This window comes from Eutrigla gurnardus, assembly GCF_963514095.1.
Source record: "Eutrigla gurnardus genome assembly, chromosome: 4".
NCBI classification, from domain to species: Eukaryota; Metazoa; Chordata; class Actinopteri; order Perciformes; family Triglidae; genus Eutrigla; species Eutrigla gurnardus.
The window spans coordinates 29,284,276-29,304,156 of NC_139918.1; the positions used below are offsets into that span (position 1 = coordinate 29,284,276).

The window sequence follows — 19,881 nt, forward strand, 5'->3', positions numbered from 1 at the left end:
CAGCACTCGCCACTATTTATAGCACCGCAAGAGAGAAGGCGAAGGATATAGAAAGCAGCCACACCACGTACACTTCAGGGCACAGTTTGGCATCATTTTTCAGTCAGCTGGAGACGAATTTGCGCCCAGTTTAAGAATGCACGTATGTCACGGCGATGACTTTCTTTCTTTTTTTTTTAAAAACTTGCAGAGCTAAACAGACGCCCGGGGGGGGGAGAGGAAGAGCTGGTCGCGGCTTTGTGTTGTCGCTTTGTGGCGATCCAATCCCATCTGTAGCTCCGCACTGTTTTTGTACAAACTGCTAAAAATGTATCGGCGCTGCCGGGAACGCGACAGCACGTCCTGTTCTGCCGGAGATAGTGATGAAGAGAAGGCCTAACATGTGATGTTGTTGTGTTTGAACGTTAGAAACAGCCACTGCTATTGCTGGATCATGGATGAATGGACATTTTGGGAAATAAGAAGGCATCATAGATATAAAACGGTAGATTGATAATAATAATAATAATAATAATAATAATAATAATAATAATAATAATAATAGGAAGAAGAGGTGGCCAACCACTTTTACCTCCAATGATGAAATACAGAAAAATTACTGCAGTTAAAAAGAAGAAAAGCTGAGTACTTTCAGACAGCTCTAGACATTTGATCTTTTTGTCCCGACTAGCGTCACGCTGTCCGGACCAGCGTCGGCTCAGCCGTCGCCGCTCTCACGCTTTGAGTCGAAGCCGAGGGGCGCCGGCGACGCTTTGATGCTGCCTTCCATAAGCGATTTCTACGGTGATGTCATAGTTCTTCTGAGAGAAGCCCTTCAGAAGTCGGGCCGATGTATTATGCATGGTGCTACAGTAGCTAACCAGTGTGCTTGTAGTGCTCTGGGGCGGTGATGCTCCTACTGCTGAGAATGGGAAAGCCTTTGTACTGTCGGCTCTATGTCCGATGTTTTTTCTCTCTCTGTCGATGTATGTTTTATTTAAATGCAGTCTTTGTGCAAACAGTACACAGATATCAGTGGAGTACACTAACGTTGGAGTATAAAGTGCACTGGATGCAAGAATGAACTGATTAGATTTCGATGGACCACAGAGACCTCACAAAACACATAACATAGTCTAACATTACGTTTGTGTGATGACATTTTGGCGAGGCGGTCATTCTTATTGTTGGCGCATTTTTTCATTGTTGTCACTTTACGGCTGCTAGGTGTAGGGATGAAAGATATCACAATTAAACTGTACTTTCCGATTGTCTATTTGTATGGAAGGCTGGAGGAGCCACACTAAATAAGTCAAGCTTTGTTTTTCAAAACAGAATGAAATATTAGAACATAACAGTTATATTTATAGTATGAATTATTTGTTTAATTTCTATCTACAAATAAAAAATATAATATAATACAACTCACTAATATTGTCTGTTGGCTAAAGAGGAACAAACATAATTCACTGTTTTGTTCTGACTTTATTAAAGCAGGTGATGTATTGCTCTAATTATATTTTGCCTTCAGGCTGTCTGTAAATACTAGTAGCAGTGGCCTCATTGACCCTATGCTAAGCCCCGCCCCTTGAATACAGGCTGACCAATCAGAGCATAGACCGGGCTCTGCTCCAAAGAGCAGCCCATGATGATTAAAATGGAAATAAGAACGACGAATGGAGAGAAATGTAATTATTTCTTTGCTTCAAGGAAGAAATGGAGAGTTTTGTGATACATATTAATACATTCAAGTGCATCAGTCTCGCTTTTATTGTTGAAATGCATCTCAAGTATATCCTTGGAAACTCGGGAATTGAACCTGTGGTTGAAGAATAATTAGAGCCCCTCTGCAAATCCAACTCTGCCCCACTTTATTTACTTCACTGACGAGCATCTAAAACAAACCCTCAAGAGTTTGGCTCTAAAAAAAAAATCCCTCGCAGCTTTTGCTCCTGACAAAACGCCGCAAAGCGGTTAACTTTGAAGTGTCTCATCCTGCGACTTCCGCTCCCGCGCGCTCTAGTTCGATGCTTTGTCGTGATGCGAGGACTTCTGTCGTCGAGCGTTTTGAATTCCTCCGTGGGCGGAGGACGGCAGCGGGAGTTTTAATTTGTTCATCTCCCGCCGTTGTCACCTCTGTAATTAAGCTACGTGGTAGGAACGTAGCTCATCCAGAGGATCTGTGGGGAAAAAGTGATGTATAATTCATGATGTTGATGGTATTTTTAGCTGCTCGTTGTTTACAGACGGGGGATGTAGCTTTAAACAAGGGGCTACTTTGTAATGAAGATGAGAATCTACTCCTTGAGTTTGTTTTCCTTCTCTTTTAACTTCCGTCCGCCCGCTGGGAGGTTGTGCCTTTCCCTTTTCTCTCTCTCGTGTTTTCAAAAAGGTAAGAAAATCAACAGACGACTTAATGTCATTCTTCATTCTCATTCAACTTGATATTTTTCCTTTCAAGCGAAAACACTGCTCCAGTCAAAGCAGCGGCGTTCCAGTTGAGTGCCATTACTCTGCATGAAATATTTAACGTCTCCAGCTCCAAATCGCCCGCATTTCCCCGTTCGTTAGGAGGTAATTCATTTGAGAGAGAGTCGAGGAGTGGCCTCTTTCATGTTAAATTGGAGAGGACGGACTACACGATGTTTGAGTCGTGAGAAGCGAGTTCTTTAATCAGGAGTCTGCTCGCCGTACACGCAAAAAAAAACGATTCGCTTTGCTCTGCGAGACTTTGTTCCCGTTGGAAGGTGTCGGCGTGTGCGTTTGGGTTTCTGAATGGGATTCTGTCGAGTGTGGCGGGAAAACGTGGCGTCCTCCCTCTGTGTGTGTGTGTGTGTGTGTGTGTGTGTGTGTGTGTGTGGTCATGTGACCTGTGGAGGTCAGCTGTGTGAAGCACCCTCTCTCTCTCTCTTCCTAATCAATGAACAGGGGTCTCCCATGGCAACGCAACAGTTGAAGCTCTAACTAACTAACTGAGCATACCTTGTTGGTGTCATTTTTTTTTTTCCAGCATTCATATCTATTCAATGTGTTTATGAAGAAATAAATGACTTACTAGAGCACAAAGCTCTTCATTAGATCTTAACTTTGCACTTAAAGTGCACCTGATTGACCTTATTTTGAACTAAATGCGTGATGTTTCTGAAGTCACGTTAAATAATTATGATCTCATCGACCAAAATGGTAGTGATTATGATTTTTGCTTAAACACCAATGTGTGCTACAGCTTAATTAGAACTAAAGGAGGTAAAACAAAATAAAAAAAATAACTTCCCACAGAGCAAAAACACATTGTCCGCATACTTTTGGCCAAACAGTGCACACATCCATCACCGACCGCTGATTGTTCTTGCACGCTCATTTCATTTACGTCAGTCAGCTCTTGATGATGTGCATTATCCCGAGCCCTTCCGTAATGAGATTTGTTAATCAACTAAATGAACACGGAGCAGTGAGAGAGTGGTGATTAGATGAACCACAGGAGGTTCTCTCAGTCATTAACTCTAACGTCAGGCATGTGAGATACTGTATAGGATTATTCCTTTTTACATCCAGGTCTCCTCGTTTATTATTGTTATTTATTATTGGGGTTTTCTGACACAAATAACACAAGTTTCTAAATGAATGACCTTGAGAGAACTTTCCTGAAACATGACGCCCAGATTCATCAATATGCCGCCGCTCGCTCCGACACCAGGATCAACACACATCCTGGGGATAAAAAAACCCCGTGGTGGAGATTTGCATTGATATGGCAGCGGTTTTTAAATTATTTCCTCAGGATTTCCTCACTTGGCAAGATCATGAGTAAAAGATGAGGCGTGTGCGATCGTTATTTATTAATTTTTTTTAACAGTTTTCATGTCTTAACCCTAAATGCGCAGCCTCTTCATTTGGATGATGAGTTGAATTCCACCAAATGCAAGATTTAAAAAGCTTTGTGAATTGTGTGTCCTCACAACTGGATTAAGAGAGGAGAGATTAAAGGAAGGGAAAGCAAGTGAGGTAACTGACTTAATTTCTGCTTTATTTCAGTGTTGAAAACAAACGAAAATAATCCAGGAAGGTTTAGAGGAAGCATTTCCTTCCACCCGTGCCGGATCCCCAGCCCCTTATCTTGCACTTCACCAGTATTAAGCCATTTTCTCATTTGAACTCCAGGCAACTCAAAAATCTATAATGAAATTCCATCATTCTTGATTCCCATTTTGATAAAAAAAAAAAAAGAACACAATCCATTTATCGTTTTTTTTTTCTTTTTTTTTTGCAAAGTCATGATTAATGAATCCATTTCATGATGATGTTATAACTCCTCCGTCCAGTTCTTATTTTTACTGAGTAGAGTTTGAATGCAACCTCCATTAACGTTAGCTGTTGGTCAGTAAGCCAAGCAGGCTTAAAACCCAGACGTAGCTTCAGAACTGCTAGGTCTTCATTTAGCCCCCAAGCTTAGGATACAATGATTTGTTGTCAGTGATTCTTAAAACCCACATTAATAGATTTTTTTTTCTGGTCACTTGAGGCCAAGCTGCAAAGACGACACTGTCTGTGTCATCACCTTTAAGAGTTGATGCAGCAAACGTGTTAGTGGCTTCACCTGATGAATAAAGGTCCAACAGTCGCCATCTTTTAGCTCCGTTTTGTTCTCCACCAGCACCTGAGGGAAACATGGCTGTTAAATGCTTCGTCGGTTTGTCACCAACGTCTGGGTGAATATGCTGCTGGAAACGAGGTTGATGATGTTGAGGGACTCGTTGTCAACATGAAAAGATTGATAGACACTTGAGGCTGGTCTAAAAAAAAAAAAAAAATGCTTGTAAAAAAAGTTGCTTTATTCAGGTTTCTGTTCTGGAAAACTGCCAATTTGCACATATTTGATTAAAATAATAATTCACCATGTGCATATTTAAGTGTCTGCTTTCAGAAAACGATAGAAAAAATAATGTCTTTTGTAAGTGATCAACTGCAGGTCCATGTTCACGCCTCACACGATGTAAAGTGCTATGTTGAAGCAGGTAGAAGGTATCGGTCTTATTGGAAACCATCATTGCAGTGTTGCAAATATTGTTAAAAATGACACAACCCTTCAGTAAATACACAATAATAAAATCCATGTGACTGTGTGGTTAGCACTGTGGTGACGAGACGTTTTCAGATTTCGTATGTCGGTCGCCAACAGACTCCGTTGACCGTAATGACAGACAGTGTCTGTGGCAAACTGACATTCAGGCATATTTACAGAGAGGAAAAAGTGACAAGTGAGGGGAATTTGTGATGTAAGAGAGTTTGTCTATATCTGTGCATATGGATGCTTTCTCATGGGATTAAAGATTGTTATCCTGCTATCTGCTCTATTCCATCATCTTGTGTTAGAAAGATCTGAGGACACCTTTTTGGAAAAAAAAAAACGTTGAAAGCTTTAAAAAAAAGACTGACTGGATCTTTTGACAGATATATTTTGAGTGTGATCGTAAAAAGTCAGTTGAAAGCTGCTAAAATCCCAGAGTTCTGTGTGGAGTTTGCCTGTTCCTCAGGGTTCTCTAGGTTCTCCGGCTCACAGTCCAAACACATGCAGGGATGGGGATTATGTGTAATTGATGACTCTAAATAGCCCGTAGGTGTGAATGGTTGTCTGTCTCTACATGTCCACCCTGTGATAGTCTGGCAACCTGTCCAGGATGAACTCTGCCTTCGCCAAATGTCAGCTGGGATCGGCTCCAGCCCCCCCCCGCGACAGGATAAGCGGTTGATAACGGATGGATGGATATCAGGGAAACCAACTAGAGGCAGAGTACAGCAGGTCATGCCTTCGCCATGGCTAGGATTACCCATGCATTACCCATGTGCTTCTATGTGTTGCATGGAGAGTTTGTATTTTTGGAGAAATGGACCTTCGGAACAATAGGCGTTGGTCAGCTTTATCCTTCTCCAGAGTATCAACTATCTACGGCTTTTAAAAATCTGGACTTCTACCCACTAGAGGCATGGAAAGTGACGATTCTGCAAAATGCCAGACACACAGTGTCCTGTCTTAGAGCTCCTATGTGAAAACCTTATTTCTGTAGGTGACTGTGACTGTTTTTTTTAATGTTTATGCACTGAGATGGCTAAAGGCTGTTATAATCTGATTTATGAAAGCACTTTCTTGTCATGTTTATCCAACTGCTTGCGTTAATTGCGGTAAAAGAAGCCATGTGCAGTGATTATAGAAAAAGAATCGTAATGGAATTGTGAGGCCAGTGAAGATTCACTCGTCCAATGATCACAATTCACGGGTGTGTGAGGAGGTCAGTGGACTGGAACCAGACTAGTCTGCAGTATGTCGCGGCCACATGCTGTGGCTCATGTCCCGGTTACCATGACGACTGCAGGTGTCCTGGTGCCCTGTGCGAGCTCTGACACTTTCTTTTGTTCAGTTGTTGCCTTTTCTTTGCGATATTCCACGAACTGTCATCCTTTCTGCTCTGTTGTGTGCTTCTAATGTGGTTGTCACACATCTAATCAGCCACATTAGCTGCAGTGTTTGTTTTGTCAGGAGCCCGAAGGCTCGTTGGAAGCTCCTGTCAGCCGCCAGCACCTGATCTCTACCATTAAAACTGCTATTCATAGCACGTCTTGAAAAGTGAATCCAAGCTGAAGCGCTTTGAACTTGCATTCTCTCTACTGGCCATCAGGGGGCGGCGACTCCTGGTTACCAAAGAAGTCTGATCGTAAAAAGTAGAAAAAATGACCAGACGTCTCTCTTGATTTATTTTCTCAGTAACAATCTGTAGTTTCATGTCTTCTTCAATCCAGCATGATGTTCATGTTGTAAATGATCGTCCATTTAGAGTCAAATAGACCATCAAGCAGGGGATGCTTTAGGGCGGGGCTACCTCGTGATTGACAGGTCGTTTCCACGCTACCAATGCTAATTAGCTACTAAGATGACTTCAACACTTAGCTGTAAAGTTGACCTTGAATTATGAAGCTAACTTTGCTAACAGCTTCACACCAGAATCCACATGGATCCAGATCCAGTAAGGTTGCCGTTCTGCCACCTGTGTTCACTAAATCCACCCGTCGCTCCTCCACAGTCCAAATATGGTCACATCCTTCACTGGTTGCAAAAAAAAATCAAAGATGGAGACAGCCAAAATGCCAAACTCAAGGCTTCAAAACTGTAGTTCTACAAACCATCGGGTGACGTCACCATGACAACATCCACTTATAGACAGCGATGTGAAGCCCGACTGTGTTGTAAGAGAAACAAAGACGGAAATCAAAGCGAAACACCCGGTGGGCTGTTACTGAAGTTATTAGCTGTCCTTAGAACTTCACACGGAAGCTATTCTGATTATATAATTAGCACTTTTCTATCACACACCAACACCCAGCAGTGAGCATCATTAGCATTCAAGCCCAAAATAGATATGAAGTGAGAACAATCGTTCTGACTCAATTGAATTGTGATCTATATTCAGCGAGCCAGACTGTAAAATAGCAACACAGCGGCAGCGGAAGCTCTCTGAAGCAAGTGTTTTCCTTGTAGTGTGCCTGGTTTCCTGTGTTAATGCTTTTGATAATATGATTTTTTTAAATTAAATAATAGTTTTTTTTTATTGTGGCCCATCGCCTCTTAATGGTTTGTCATCAGAGCTGCTGTCCTTAAGTGGCACTCAGAGGGATGCTTACTGTATCACAACATTACAGTAGTGTGTGTGTGTGTGTGTGTGTGTGTGTGTGTGTGTGTTTGTGTGTGTGTGTGTGTGTGTGTGTGTGTGTGTGTGTGTGTGTGTGTCTGTGTGTGTGTGTGTGTGTGTGTGTGTGTACGCTGAATATAAATGTCCATTAGCATCTGGACTTTAACCATGGATAGATTTGGCTGATGGGTGATTAACCCTCAGTGTTGCTTGGCAGGCCATCTGCCAGTGTCCGCCTGTGATCATTCAATTGAAAGGCCGTGCTTACGGTGCAGCCACACAGGTGGTTTGACTCGGCTGACTGGACCCCTCCTCACCACTGTGTTGGGCTACACACACACACACACACACACACTTTATTTAATCCACGTCTCCCTCGTTCTCCTGTTGTGTTACATTTGCTCCGGTGGACAAATTGCAATAATCATTTTTAACGGTACAAAGAGTCCAGGGACTTCTTGTGATTCCCAGAATAACGCCTTAAAAATGGCATTCACAGAAATATGCATTAGCTGATATTACAAGAACAAACTGCTGGGCAGATTCTATTTTTGTATCAAACATTTAACAAAATGAACAATTAAACAAGTCCACTGTTATTGCATTTAATTTGGTTTAAGGAGAGGCACAGGTGTTTTTAATCGACCAGTTAACGAGGGCTTCCTTGCCTTCAAGTGCGGTGGTGAAACTGAAGCATCTAGATGGAAGTCAGACATCATTAATTTTATCCAACTGGTCTAAGGCCGATATCTGCTCCTGGTAAGACGTGGTTCACCCTTTTTTAAGGTTATATTTAGGCAACTGGATGAATTAAGGTGAGAAAAAGATTGCTATTGTACCTTAAAGTTTCACTACGGTGACGTATTTCTGAACAGGAGGTGGGAGATTCTGTGTCATGTTCAGCTGTCAATGCAGACCAAAGGATTTACATGCAACGCCGTTCCCCGATACCCCGTCTTTAATTAAGTTTGTCTCATTCAGGGTTCGAAGAAAGTCATCTGCCCATTACAGAACGCTTCAGGGTAACGCAAGAAAGAAAGAAAGAAATGCCTCCGCTGTGGACTCTTAGTAAATACACAATGAGACACGGGCAGCGCTAATTACATTGTTAATCTAAGTGTTAAAGTGTTGTTAATTTGTAAGTTTGTGGGCACAGGGTCTAGACAAAGGGGGCAGATGACTGGTGAAGCCCAACCAGAACACTGCAGCAGCTTTTAATGAGGCGACGGGGGACTGGCCGTCAAACACATAACAAACACTGGCATCCCACAAGGAATGCACACACAAGTACACACACACACAAGTACACACACACACACACACACACACACACACACACACACAGAGTCTGCTCTAGTGCTCCGTGTGCACACATCCATACACACAAGTAAACACCACGCATGCATCCGCGCAGGGAAACGTCACTTCCACGCTGATTTGCCGCTGATCCGGATCCCGTCTTCACCAGAACACGCCTCATGTCTCAGACCCGCCTGATGAGTTTAAAGGGTCAAAAGATTTATCTCGGTGCTCCCCGCGTCAGCCATGTCAATCACGCCGCATTTACAACGTTACAGCAATATCGGAGATTAGCGCTTTGGAAACGCGGGGCTAAGTACCCCTGCATTATAGCGCTGAAATATAGACATAAAAAATCCAAGATTATACTTCAGTGAAATAAAGCCTTTAGGCCTAATCCATATTCAAAGTCTTGTCTCTAGCTGGGCTGCGGGCCTCCATAACCTAGTTCTGATGGCTGTTATTGGGGGAAAGCAGCTTTGTACTGGTCAGTTGTGTGATGAGGGCTTGGACACGGTCTGTCGAGCTGACCTATATTTGGCTGCCTGCCCCGTCTGCACAGTCAAAACCAGAGCTTCTCTCTTGTTTTTTGTTCTATAGACGAATTGGGCCACCAGGCGCTCCGGTCCGGTTCTCTCCTATAGTTTGAGCTTAATTGTACCCTCATGTCAAATGTCTCACCCGTCCTGGATCGTCCCATGAACTGTTTCGGCTAGCGTTCGGTTCGTCGGAACACAGCAATCGCACTGGAACCCCGACTTCTCTGGTCTCACCTCCCGACAAACTCCAGAAAAGTTTCATTTGCAGTCAGAACGCGATCGACCCTCTCGTCCGAAACGACCAGGTTGATGGAGGTATTTTGATCAAGTGCACCTTCTGCACCGGGGGCTGAATCACAATAGAGGAATGTATGGCGGTTACTCTGCCGCCGCCGCCGCCGTGCACATCAGACCCACGTCTCCGACAGAGAACTCGTGAAGCGGCACGTCCTCTGACAAGATGACATTGTTCTCTCCTTGCCGTCTAAATCCTCGCCAAAGCTGCACACACTTTGTTTCATTTAATGAACGCTGGCACATTAACCACATAAACACAATGAAAACAATTAGCAATACACGCCGCCGGTAATGAAGAAGCAGAAACGAAAATACCAGGAAACCCGCTAACAATTGTAACCGGCAAGAGAACAGCTGGCATTTTTCTTTTTTTTTCTTTTTTTTTACAACTTTTGGACGGCTCTTGAATGCAACATTTGGCTCTAGTTGGTCACCGAATTGGAACAAAGCAAAGGAACTGCGAGGGATTTTGACATTATTCTAGTGATAATGACAGTGATGACATTGTGTGTGATGTGACTTAACGAAGAGGGGAAGGGAGGGAAATGGTGGAAGGATGGAGGAGGAGGAGGGAGGGGGAGGGTGGAAGGCACCAGCACATGATAATGCTGTAGCAGTTGTGGCTGGAGAGTGAAAAAGAAATCTTGAAAAAGGAGGAGAGGAGGGAGAAAAAGGGGGGAGGTTGTGAAGGCTGCGAAGCATGCAGCGGTGTCACGAGGCCACGATAAGCAGCCGAGTGTTTCTGAGGGGGAGCGAGCTGCTCACAGTCGGGAGGGGCTCAGGTGCACTGCAGCGTTGCAGGTTCGAGTCCTACGCTCGCAACCTTTCAGGTCGTCCTCCTCCTGTCACCCTCCGCTGCGTGCTGCCTAATGAAGCAGAAATACGCTGGAAATACGAGGAGACACTGAAATAGGTCAAGTGAAGAGAAGGAAGGGAGGAAGAGGGGAGAGTGAGAAAGTTTAGAGGCATAAAGGCAACGAGGGGGGGGGGGGGGGGGGCATGAGGAGGGAAAGGTGGGCTGGTAATGAAAAATTTAAGTTGAGAAACATGATGATGGATGGATGGAGAGGAAGAGGAACACTCTCCAAAATGGAAGACAAGTAAAGCCAGGTCAGCCATAGTAGAAGCCTTCAGTGACCAGAGATTGTTGCCTAGCAGCGTAAACGAAGAGTTTTCTCCTCTCCTCACGCTCCTCTTGTGTCTCTCTGGTCCTCCTCACCCCGTCTCCCCCTCTGTCTTCCCACTTCTCCTTCCACCTTTCCATCTCCTCCCTCCGTTCCACACCTAACCCTCCACATTTCTTTTTACTTCAGCGCTCGGACACCGCTGCCTCATGTCGACAGCCAGCTTTGTGTGTGTGTGTGAGTGTGTGTGTGTGTGTGTGTGTGTGTGTTGTGTGTGTCAGATTCCTCATGACAAGCCTTTCATCAGTGTGTAAAGCTGGCTGATGCAGCTGTTACTCCAGCTCTTCTGTGCTGCATCAGGATTACATGGCACATGTGAAGCTCATGTCCTCCAACGCTTGGTCAAATACGGGATGACACATGGCATCAAGCGTGTGTGTGTGTGTGTGTGTGTGTGTGTGTGTGTGGTCATGTGTGTGTCTGTCCATCAGGCCCTCTGATGCTAGGGCTCTGATTCTTGCTTTCTTTCTGACACCAGGCTTTTTAGGCCTTCTGTGGAATGAAGTTGCACATATTTCCTGCTGATGTGAGTAGTATATCTTGCTACTGTTCCTGCTGCTTGACCATACCACTTGTACTTTGTACTAAAACTAAGATCATGTGTTTAGCAATTGCAAAAACCCCCACTAAAGCACAGGTTACGATTGACACATTCACACATTTATTTATGGAAAACACATTTCTGGGATATTAGACCAACAAAATCTAACAGGAAACCAAATATGAAATTTATACGAGCAAGGTCGGTACGAGGCCTTGCAGTTTTGGGAAAAACAAGACACGTTAGGGATCATAAAGAGTTGTTCACTCTGTTTAGTTCACAGTGACTGTGTGTCGGTAAAAACTATACTGAATTCTTCATTAAAGAGCCATAAGGATAAACAATGCACACTAACAATCTGTATTTAAAGTCACACGCTCTGAAGATCATGGATCTGGTAGAATTTAGGTCTGAAAAGAAACAATTTACTGCCTTGCTACATATACAGAGAGGGGGAGTTATAAGCTTTTTCTTTAAACCATGTCTACGTATGTGCATTTCAATTTGTGGGGTAAATTGCTTAAGATATATATATATAATATGAAAGTAGTTCCCCACATATGCTCTGTTTAATCCTGTTTGAGTAACGTTTGCTAAAAACAGCAGGGCCAGCTGTTTGAGGAAGTGATTAGCCTTGTTTTTTTTGATAGCATGTATTCATGCCATGCTTTTAAAGATTTACGTCTTCAGTTGGAGCGTGTGGGTCTTTATATTGAATTACAACAAAATGACAGCATATTGCCAGCCTAACCCTTTAAATTTTGGGTTGTCTGCCTAAAGATGACATCATTGCACTACTTTATGATTGCTCCTACTGGTAAGCCACATCTACAACAGTGCTACAACTTCACGATCACCGTTTCTACGACCGAGCATATTTGTGTCTCTTGGAGTAATACTTGTTGTGCGGGCTGTGTGCTGTTTGCGTGTCACTCTGTATGGCCTTAGGTACAAATTACTGGAGCTCCCTTTGCAGCACATGTGTGCCAGATGTGATCCTGGCACAACTCCTGTCTTCTTGGGAACTGGAAGTAGCCTTCCTTCTTTAATAGTACACATACTCCTCTTAGCACAAATCTACCGCGACTACAACCTACAACACCTGCCACCATTCTGACTTCCCTTTTACTATGACTATGACCTGTGAACATTTACGTTTCTTGCATGCATACTCACAAAACTACACTGAAATGTTTTACTTTGGATCAACCTAAACCTAAGATAATTTTCTCGTGTTTCTCAAATTATGTTTATGATTTGGTTTAAACTTAAAAAATGGATCAAAATATGACTTTCAGCCCAAGAAAAAAATTACATTCACAAAAAGTAACAATATTGTTTATTAAAGAGACCATTTTTACTTTGGTACAACTTAATTTTTATTTTGAAAAAAAAACAACCTTTGTACTATCCCTCCAAGTATAGCTTTTACTTTGGATTAAACCAATTAAAGTGCTATACTTTTTTTACATGTAATTTTATTAACTTGACTCGAGTTAAATTTCTGATTCAGTATATAAATATACACCTACAACACCTGCCACCATTCAGACTTCCCTTTTACTGCGACTATGATCTCTGCTGGTTCTGCTGCTAACATTTCTTACATGCATCCTCAAAAAACGACTTAGTTAGGAATACGAAAAGAGCGTAGTTGATGTTAACTTGACTAATTAACGACTACCGAACCAACTGTGGAGGAATGTCAACATTGACTCTTAGTTTCCTGTTTGTCTTCGTCCCACCCACCCTTAGCGAACTTCTCGCTCTCACAATGTCTTAGTCTGATGTAAGTAAAACAACTGATGTTGCTGCTATGATGTGGATGGATTTACCTTGGAATCATAGTTGAAAGCCATGCTATGTAAATAATTTAGGAACTTTACGAATTTTAGAACTTTAGGAGCTGCCAGAAGAAACAGTCGCCTCTCTGTGTCGTATGACTCATACCTAAGCCACGCCCCTAGCTCCCTCACAGGATGCTGATTGGACCGTGCTCAAGCTTGCCGGGCACAAATGCATTACTTGAAGGCTGACAAGACGTGACATCTCAAGTGAGAACCATTATCTCTGTGGAGTCTGGCCTAGATCTGTTCTAATCATGACATAAGATAAAAAAAAACAATAAAAAAAACTTTATTGTCCCCAAATAATCAACACAATTACATAAAAACAGAAAAAAACATCTGTCAAGTCGCCCTCCAGCAGCCAGCAGAAGACACATTATAGCAGCATCTGAGAAAACACCCGTTTTATGTCACGCGCACACACACACGCACACACACACACGCACACACACACACACACACACACACACACACACACACACACACACACACACACACACACACACACTCTGGTATCCAGATTACCTCTGCTTTCCGTCCATCTCTCTGTGTGTGGTTGTCCCTGAGTACAAGAGCGTAGGTTGTGACAGCTACTCGGCCTTACTGCTGGCATGTCACGGTGTCTTTAAATGATATTTAAAGAGTTGCAATGTCCCCCTTGTCTTCCAGGAGGAATGCCAGTGCCTGAGGTGGCGTCTAACACTGCCAGCGCTGCCGCCATGTTGAGCCCCGTCCTCAACGCCTCCAACGGAGACGGATCCGAGTCCGAAACCACCTCCGCCATCCTCGCCTCCGTCAAGGAACAGGTCTGAACTGAATGTGTGTGTGTGTTTGGATGTGTGTTTGCAGCATACACAGAGGGGTTGTCACAATTAATGAAATGTGAATACCAGAAAGTAGTGGGGATAATTCCTCCGGTCCTTTCGGGGTGAGGCCGAGCGACAGTAAACGGTAAACACAAATGATGGAATGCCCATCTGAGCTAATGTGTCACAAATATGTCGCCACATTTTGATCCGTTAGCAGCGAGGCCTCGGGGCTTCAGCCTCTCGGTGGAATTCAGATTCTGCTCTAATGTGGCGGGATGCATCATTTCATACATTTTTGTTAAAGTCTGAGTGGCTTTGTCGGATATATGTGGCGACAAGACAAAGCCCACGCTTTCGATTTTTTTGGTTTTTTTTCCTCCGTAAAGAAAACATGAAGCTTCAGAGATAGACTTTGTGTTTTTATTCCGTATTTATGAAGGTTAGAATATTCATGACTCTGCCAGAACGTGTCTTGATTAGTCCATCTGCTAGATGTCTTTCATTACACTAATGTTTGGACTTATACTGACTTTTAGATTGTTGCTAATGTGTGGAAGGTGTGCTGTCCTCTTAAATTATATGCTTTGACATAGATGTGACATCCTTAGTACGTTACACTTTCCCCAAGTTGAGACGGTGCGCTAAAGACCTGGTGAATTATTCAGTCTTCAGTTTTGGACCCACCAGTTTTGCAGATGATTAAATCTTCTATATCAAATTGAAGATTTAAAGCAGCAGCGCTAGCGGCGTCCTTCCACCCTCAACAAATCAAATTGTGAGATTGGAGTCGACTTCGCTGATGATCATTAGTTTTGAAAAGTGGACTTTTTTTTTGATCGGCTGCTGGTTGGTGGTTAGAAAAGTGAGGGGATCACTGAAGTCATTAGGGTTTAGCCTCTGGGGACCGTTAAAGTCTCTGCCAAATTTAATATTAATCCATCCAGATATTGTCCAACAGATGGACTGTTAGACCACCATTACCCCCCCCCCCCCCCCCACAACACGTCCAATCAGCTTACTCTCCCATAGGATGAGTAGCAATCAACATACAACAAATATAGAGCAGATTACATGTTCTATTAGTGTGAAATCCCATTATACATTGAACTTAAAGGGAACTCCACTGGTTTTACATATTAAAGGCTGTGGTTGACCGATATAACGATAGTTTGTAGAAGAAAAAAGCTGATTAACAAGCCATTAATGTGCATATTACCAGGTCAAGAATGATCCTCAAGTTAATGTCATGAATGGATAGTTACATGTTACAATGATTTCTTTCCCTCCCTATCTGATAGCTGATAGTGTCGTATTTTATATTTGAGAGATAACGTTTGAAGGGAGAAATAAACTGAAAATCGGTCCGATATAGATATCACATGTCTGCTTGCCATAGCTGTAGGTTTAGCCCACATTTTCTAAAAGATGCATTGAAGTTTTTTTCTTTGAGTGGAAAACTGCTTTCTGAAGAAAAACAATCTCAAATGATCTAAATAACAATCAAGAGTACAATTTATAGTCTGTCATGCATTTATGGCTGGAGCACACTGAGTGAAAGCCTCTCTCCTGGTCTCGAGTATGAGATTTCATGGGGTATTAAACAATTGTTAATCACATGCACACAGATATTTTCAGCACATATCGCGCTCATTATGTGTATGGAGGCTGTAAAACAGTGATGTTCATCCAGACACCGACATCCAGTGGTCAAAAGTGAAGCTAACATGGGGATTATTTAACTGTCATTCTCTCTGCTGGCCATCAGGGGGCGACTCCTCTGGTTGTAAAAAGAAGTCTGATTTAATGGAAGACCCTACTTCTCATTGATTAATTATTAGAACCGATAAAGGATTTTGAAGACCGATAACGATACAAATGTTTGTTGATTTAAAAATTCGATATTCCAATATATCGGCCGATATTTATTTTTTTCAGAAACGCGTAACAAAACATTAACAGATTTCCCTAACATTAGTTATTTGTAGTTATTTATGTGTCTTCACTAAAATAACATGATAATGCAGCTTAAAAATAAAGTTGTTTATTTTATTGTCGGAACAGAGGAACATCAAAATATATTAAAGTTCTGATAAATAAAATGTATAAAAATACAAACTTCAGATATAAAACTTAAAGTACTTTGAACAAAAACACAATAACAACAACAACCAAATACAAAGTTACCAGTATTAAAAGACTTGGTAAGCTTCATAAATATAACTTTGAACAAGACTAGATACAAATTCTGTTAAGTTCTATAAGGGTGTTTCGTCCGTTTTGGTTTTATTTTTAAAATATTCATTTATCGGACATTATAAATACCGATACCGATAGTTTGGAAAATGCCTAATATCGGCCGATAATATCGGCCCGCCGATAATATCGGCCGGGCTCTATTCATTATCTCAGTAAACATTGTAAACATGAGTTTATGGTCTCAATCTCTAGTTTCAAGTCTTCTTCAATCCAGCATGATGTTCATTAAGTACATTATGGTCCATTTAGAGTCGAACAGACCAGAAAAGCAGGGGATGCTTTAGGGGGCGGGGCATATTTGTGATTATAGCCAATATCTGAGCCCAGTTCCACCAAAAACGATTAGTTAATAAACCATGTTCTACATGTGTGGGAAAAAACCCCATCTAAAGCTGTGGAATCTGATAAATTGTTTCAAGTGATGTCACCGGCGTGTGTTGGGGCTGAAGGCTACACGTTTGAAGGTGAAAGGAAGGTTATCAGCCAAACCGACGAACACTGAGTTGCATTGTAGGAATGTGAGGGATCAAAAGGACGAGATCTCTGGTTCTGTTACACCGATGGAAATTATTTTTCTGACTGTGTCTCACGAGTCCGACTATTACAGGAGCAAAACGCTGAATCGATGGAATGTTGGTTTTAATGACACAGTAGTGCTCCGAATGTCTCTGTCTGGTCTGAGAAGATGTTTTTTTGGTTGAAGTGTTTGTGTGTGTGTGTGTGTGTGTGTGTGTGTGTGTGTGTTGGCGGGTGCACAGTTCGAGTGGATACTTGATACTGTGGACATAGTGTGGATGTGTGTGTGTGTGTATTTGTGTGTGTGTCCTTGAGTACTATAAGATGTACTCTGAAATACAGATGCTAAAGATAGCCGGTGAAAATGCTGAGAGTGAAAAATAATGGATTGTGCATGTTTCAGACTGAAACCTCACTGCAACTTACTACAATTTTCTCGAGGTCCATTACTAGTCTAAGTAGGTCATGTGGACTAGGACACACACACAGGTCATGTGCACTGACACACACACACACACACACACACACACACACACACACACACACACACACAGTTGATCTAGGGCATGGTAATGGCCTTCTGAAGAGAATGTGTAAAAAGAAGAAAAAAGGAGAGGAGACGGGAATGGAAGGAACGTCAGCTATTTGCAGAAAACGAAGTCATATGGATTGTTGCTCTCTCTCTCTCTCTCTCTCTCTCTCTCTCTCTCTCTCTCTCTCTCTCTCTCTCTTCCACCTCCCGTCTTCCTGAACTCGCTATATTTCAAGCCCCGGCACAATGGTGAAGTTATTATTATTTTTTTAAGCCAGTCATTTTTCACTTCCTTCCATATTTCTTGTGTGCCATTTTTCACTGTTTGGCCTCTTGCCAGTGTTTGTAACCAGGAAGCAGGGATGTGTTGTTTTTTTTTGCTTCATAAAGACAAGGTCAGGCATGAGAGGCCTAGAAAAGGCTTCACACACTCGTGTACTCGAGTCAGACTCTTTCTGCCTCTGCTGACTCACACCGGGAGATCCCCGCCGCCGTTCCCCCTCCGCTCCCTTCTTCTTTACCCCACATGAGATTGATTAGCCATTCGACGTTGTATTTATCACATCTGTCAGCTTTTGTCCTCGTATCGTTCATCATCTCTGCCGTCAACACATCTGCTACTGGGGGAGCGCAGTGTGAAGCGTTTGGCTCTGAAAGCGTTTCATTGCCGATGTGCCCATTTTGGGGGGGAATAAAACTGGCATATTGTGCCGCTGAATGACCGATAATGTGAAAGCAGCACAGGGTATTGATTGGCTGTCTTTTAACTCGCAGCCTGGTAACGTGTGGCGACCAACTCGGTTCAATGTGTTTGAAAGTCATCTCATCCCATCAGCAGTTCAAAGCAAAAGCTTACATTTTGTTCTGAAATATTAATTTTGGTGCTTCCAGGTCTTTTTGGTACCAAACATTCCAGTTCCATCCGATCGTACCAAAGTTTTGAGAGAATACGGCCAAAAACTTCTATCCCACTATTGGTCATTTCGCTCCCATTATCTCTCGATAAAGATGTGTCAGGATACAGCATTTTTTCTGGTAATATAATAAATAAACAGCCCATATGAAATACGAAAAGAACGTAAGTGCAAAATAATCCGATTTTCTGATAAATATGTCTGTTATTATCAATTTAGATGATGTCATTGTGTGTCATGATATCTCGATGTATGATTTCATCACAATATGATGTAAGAAAGGCAGCAAATAGTGTGTTTTTGCTCTCGTTCTAGTTATCTACGCATCCTATTTCTATTCAGGGTCGAACAAAAGTACTACAAAAGGTTAGGCTGAGAAAATGTTTTGTTACGTAACAAGTTATGTAAGAAAACGATTAAAATAATTCAGCGTTGACTTTCACGTGAGGTAGGAACAGTGGTCTCCTGGGTTGTTTGATGCAAGCGCAGACTTTTTGAATGTCATTCTCCAGCAGCTCCACAAGAAATACACAAGACAACAAGACCAGCAATGCAGGAGCCACTATTCCTCAAACATTATTGTTACCTGTCTGCTTCGACAAATATCTTTCCTGACTTTAAACGGCTCACGTGGGTCCAGTTTCGCCTGGTTACAGACCTCTGTGTCAAAATGTCTGACACAAAATGGCTATTTGGTCTGACTGCCAGTATGCTGCCATGTGGTTGATGCAGCCACTAAAAAATGTATCACTGATGGATTCTTTTTACCCAGTTTTTTAAACACTGACATTCATAGCAATCAGATGCATCAAAATCACTCCTCTGTACTCACTATCCAGAAAGTTCCATGCAGAGGACTATGTAGAGGACTATAGAGAGGACTATGTAGAGGACTATGTAGAGGATTTATAGAGGACTATAGAGGACTGTAGAGGACTATATAGAGGATTTATAGAGGACTGTAGAGGACTATATAGAGGATTTATAGAGGACTATGTAGAGGACTATGTAGAGGACTATGTAAAGGATTTATAGAGGACTATATAGAGGCCTATGTAGAGGACTATGTAGAGGATTTATAGAAGACTATATAGAGGCCTATGTAGAGGACTATGTAGAGGATTTATAGAGGACTATAGAGGACTGTAGAGGACTATATAGAGGACTATGTAGAGGACTATGTAGAGGATTTATAGAGGACTATAGAGGACTGTAGAGGACTATATAGAGGATTTATAGAGGACTATGTAGAGGACTATGTGGAGGATTTATAGAGGACTATGTAAAGGGCTATATAGAGGACTATGTAGAGGACTATATAGAGGAATATGTAGAGGACTATATAGAGGACTATATAGAGGACTATGTAAAGGGCTATATAGAGGACTATGTAGAGGACTATATAGAGGAATATGTAGAGGACTATATAGAGGACTATATAGAGGACTATGTAGAGGACTGTAGAGGACTATGTAGAGGACTATGT

At 42.3% G+C, this 19,881-nt stretch overlaps 1 protein-coding gene across 3 annotated transcripts in view; it reads left to right on the forward strand.

The window, feature by feature from the left end:
- Positions 1-19,881, forward strand: part of ctnnd2b (catenin (cadherin-associated protein), delta 2b) — a 131,339-nt gene that overhangs the window by 11,975 nt on the left and 99,483 nt on the right. For all 3 annotated transcript variants that reach the window (XM_084007674.1, XM_084007675.1, XM_084007676.1), the window contains exon 2: positions 14,038-14,174. In XM_084007674.1, the coding sequence (XP_083863800.1) occupies positions 14,043-14,174 (132 nt within the window). In that variant the 5' untranslated portion in view covers positions 14,038-14,042. The remainder of the gene's footprint in view (positions 1-14,037; positions 14,175-19,881) is intronic.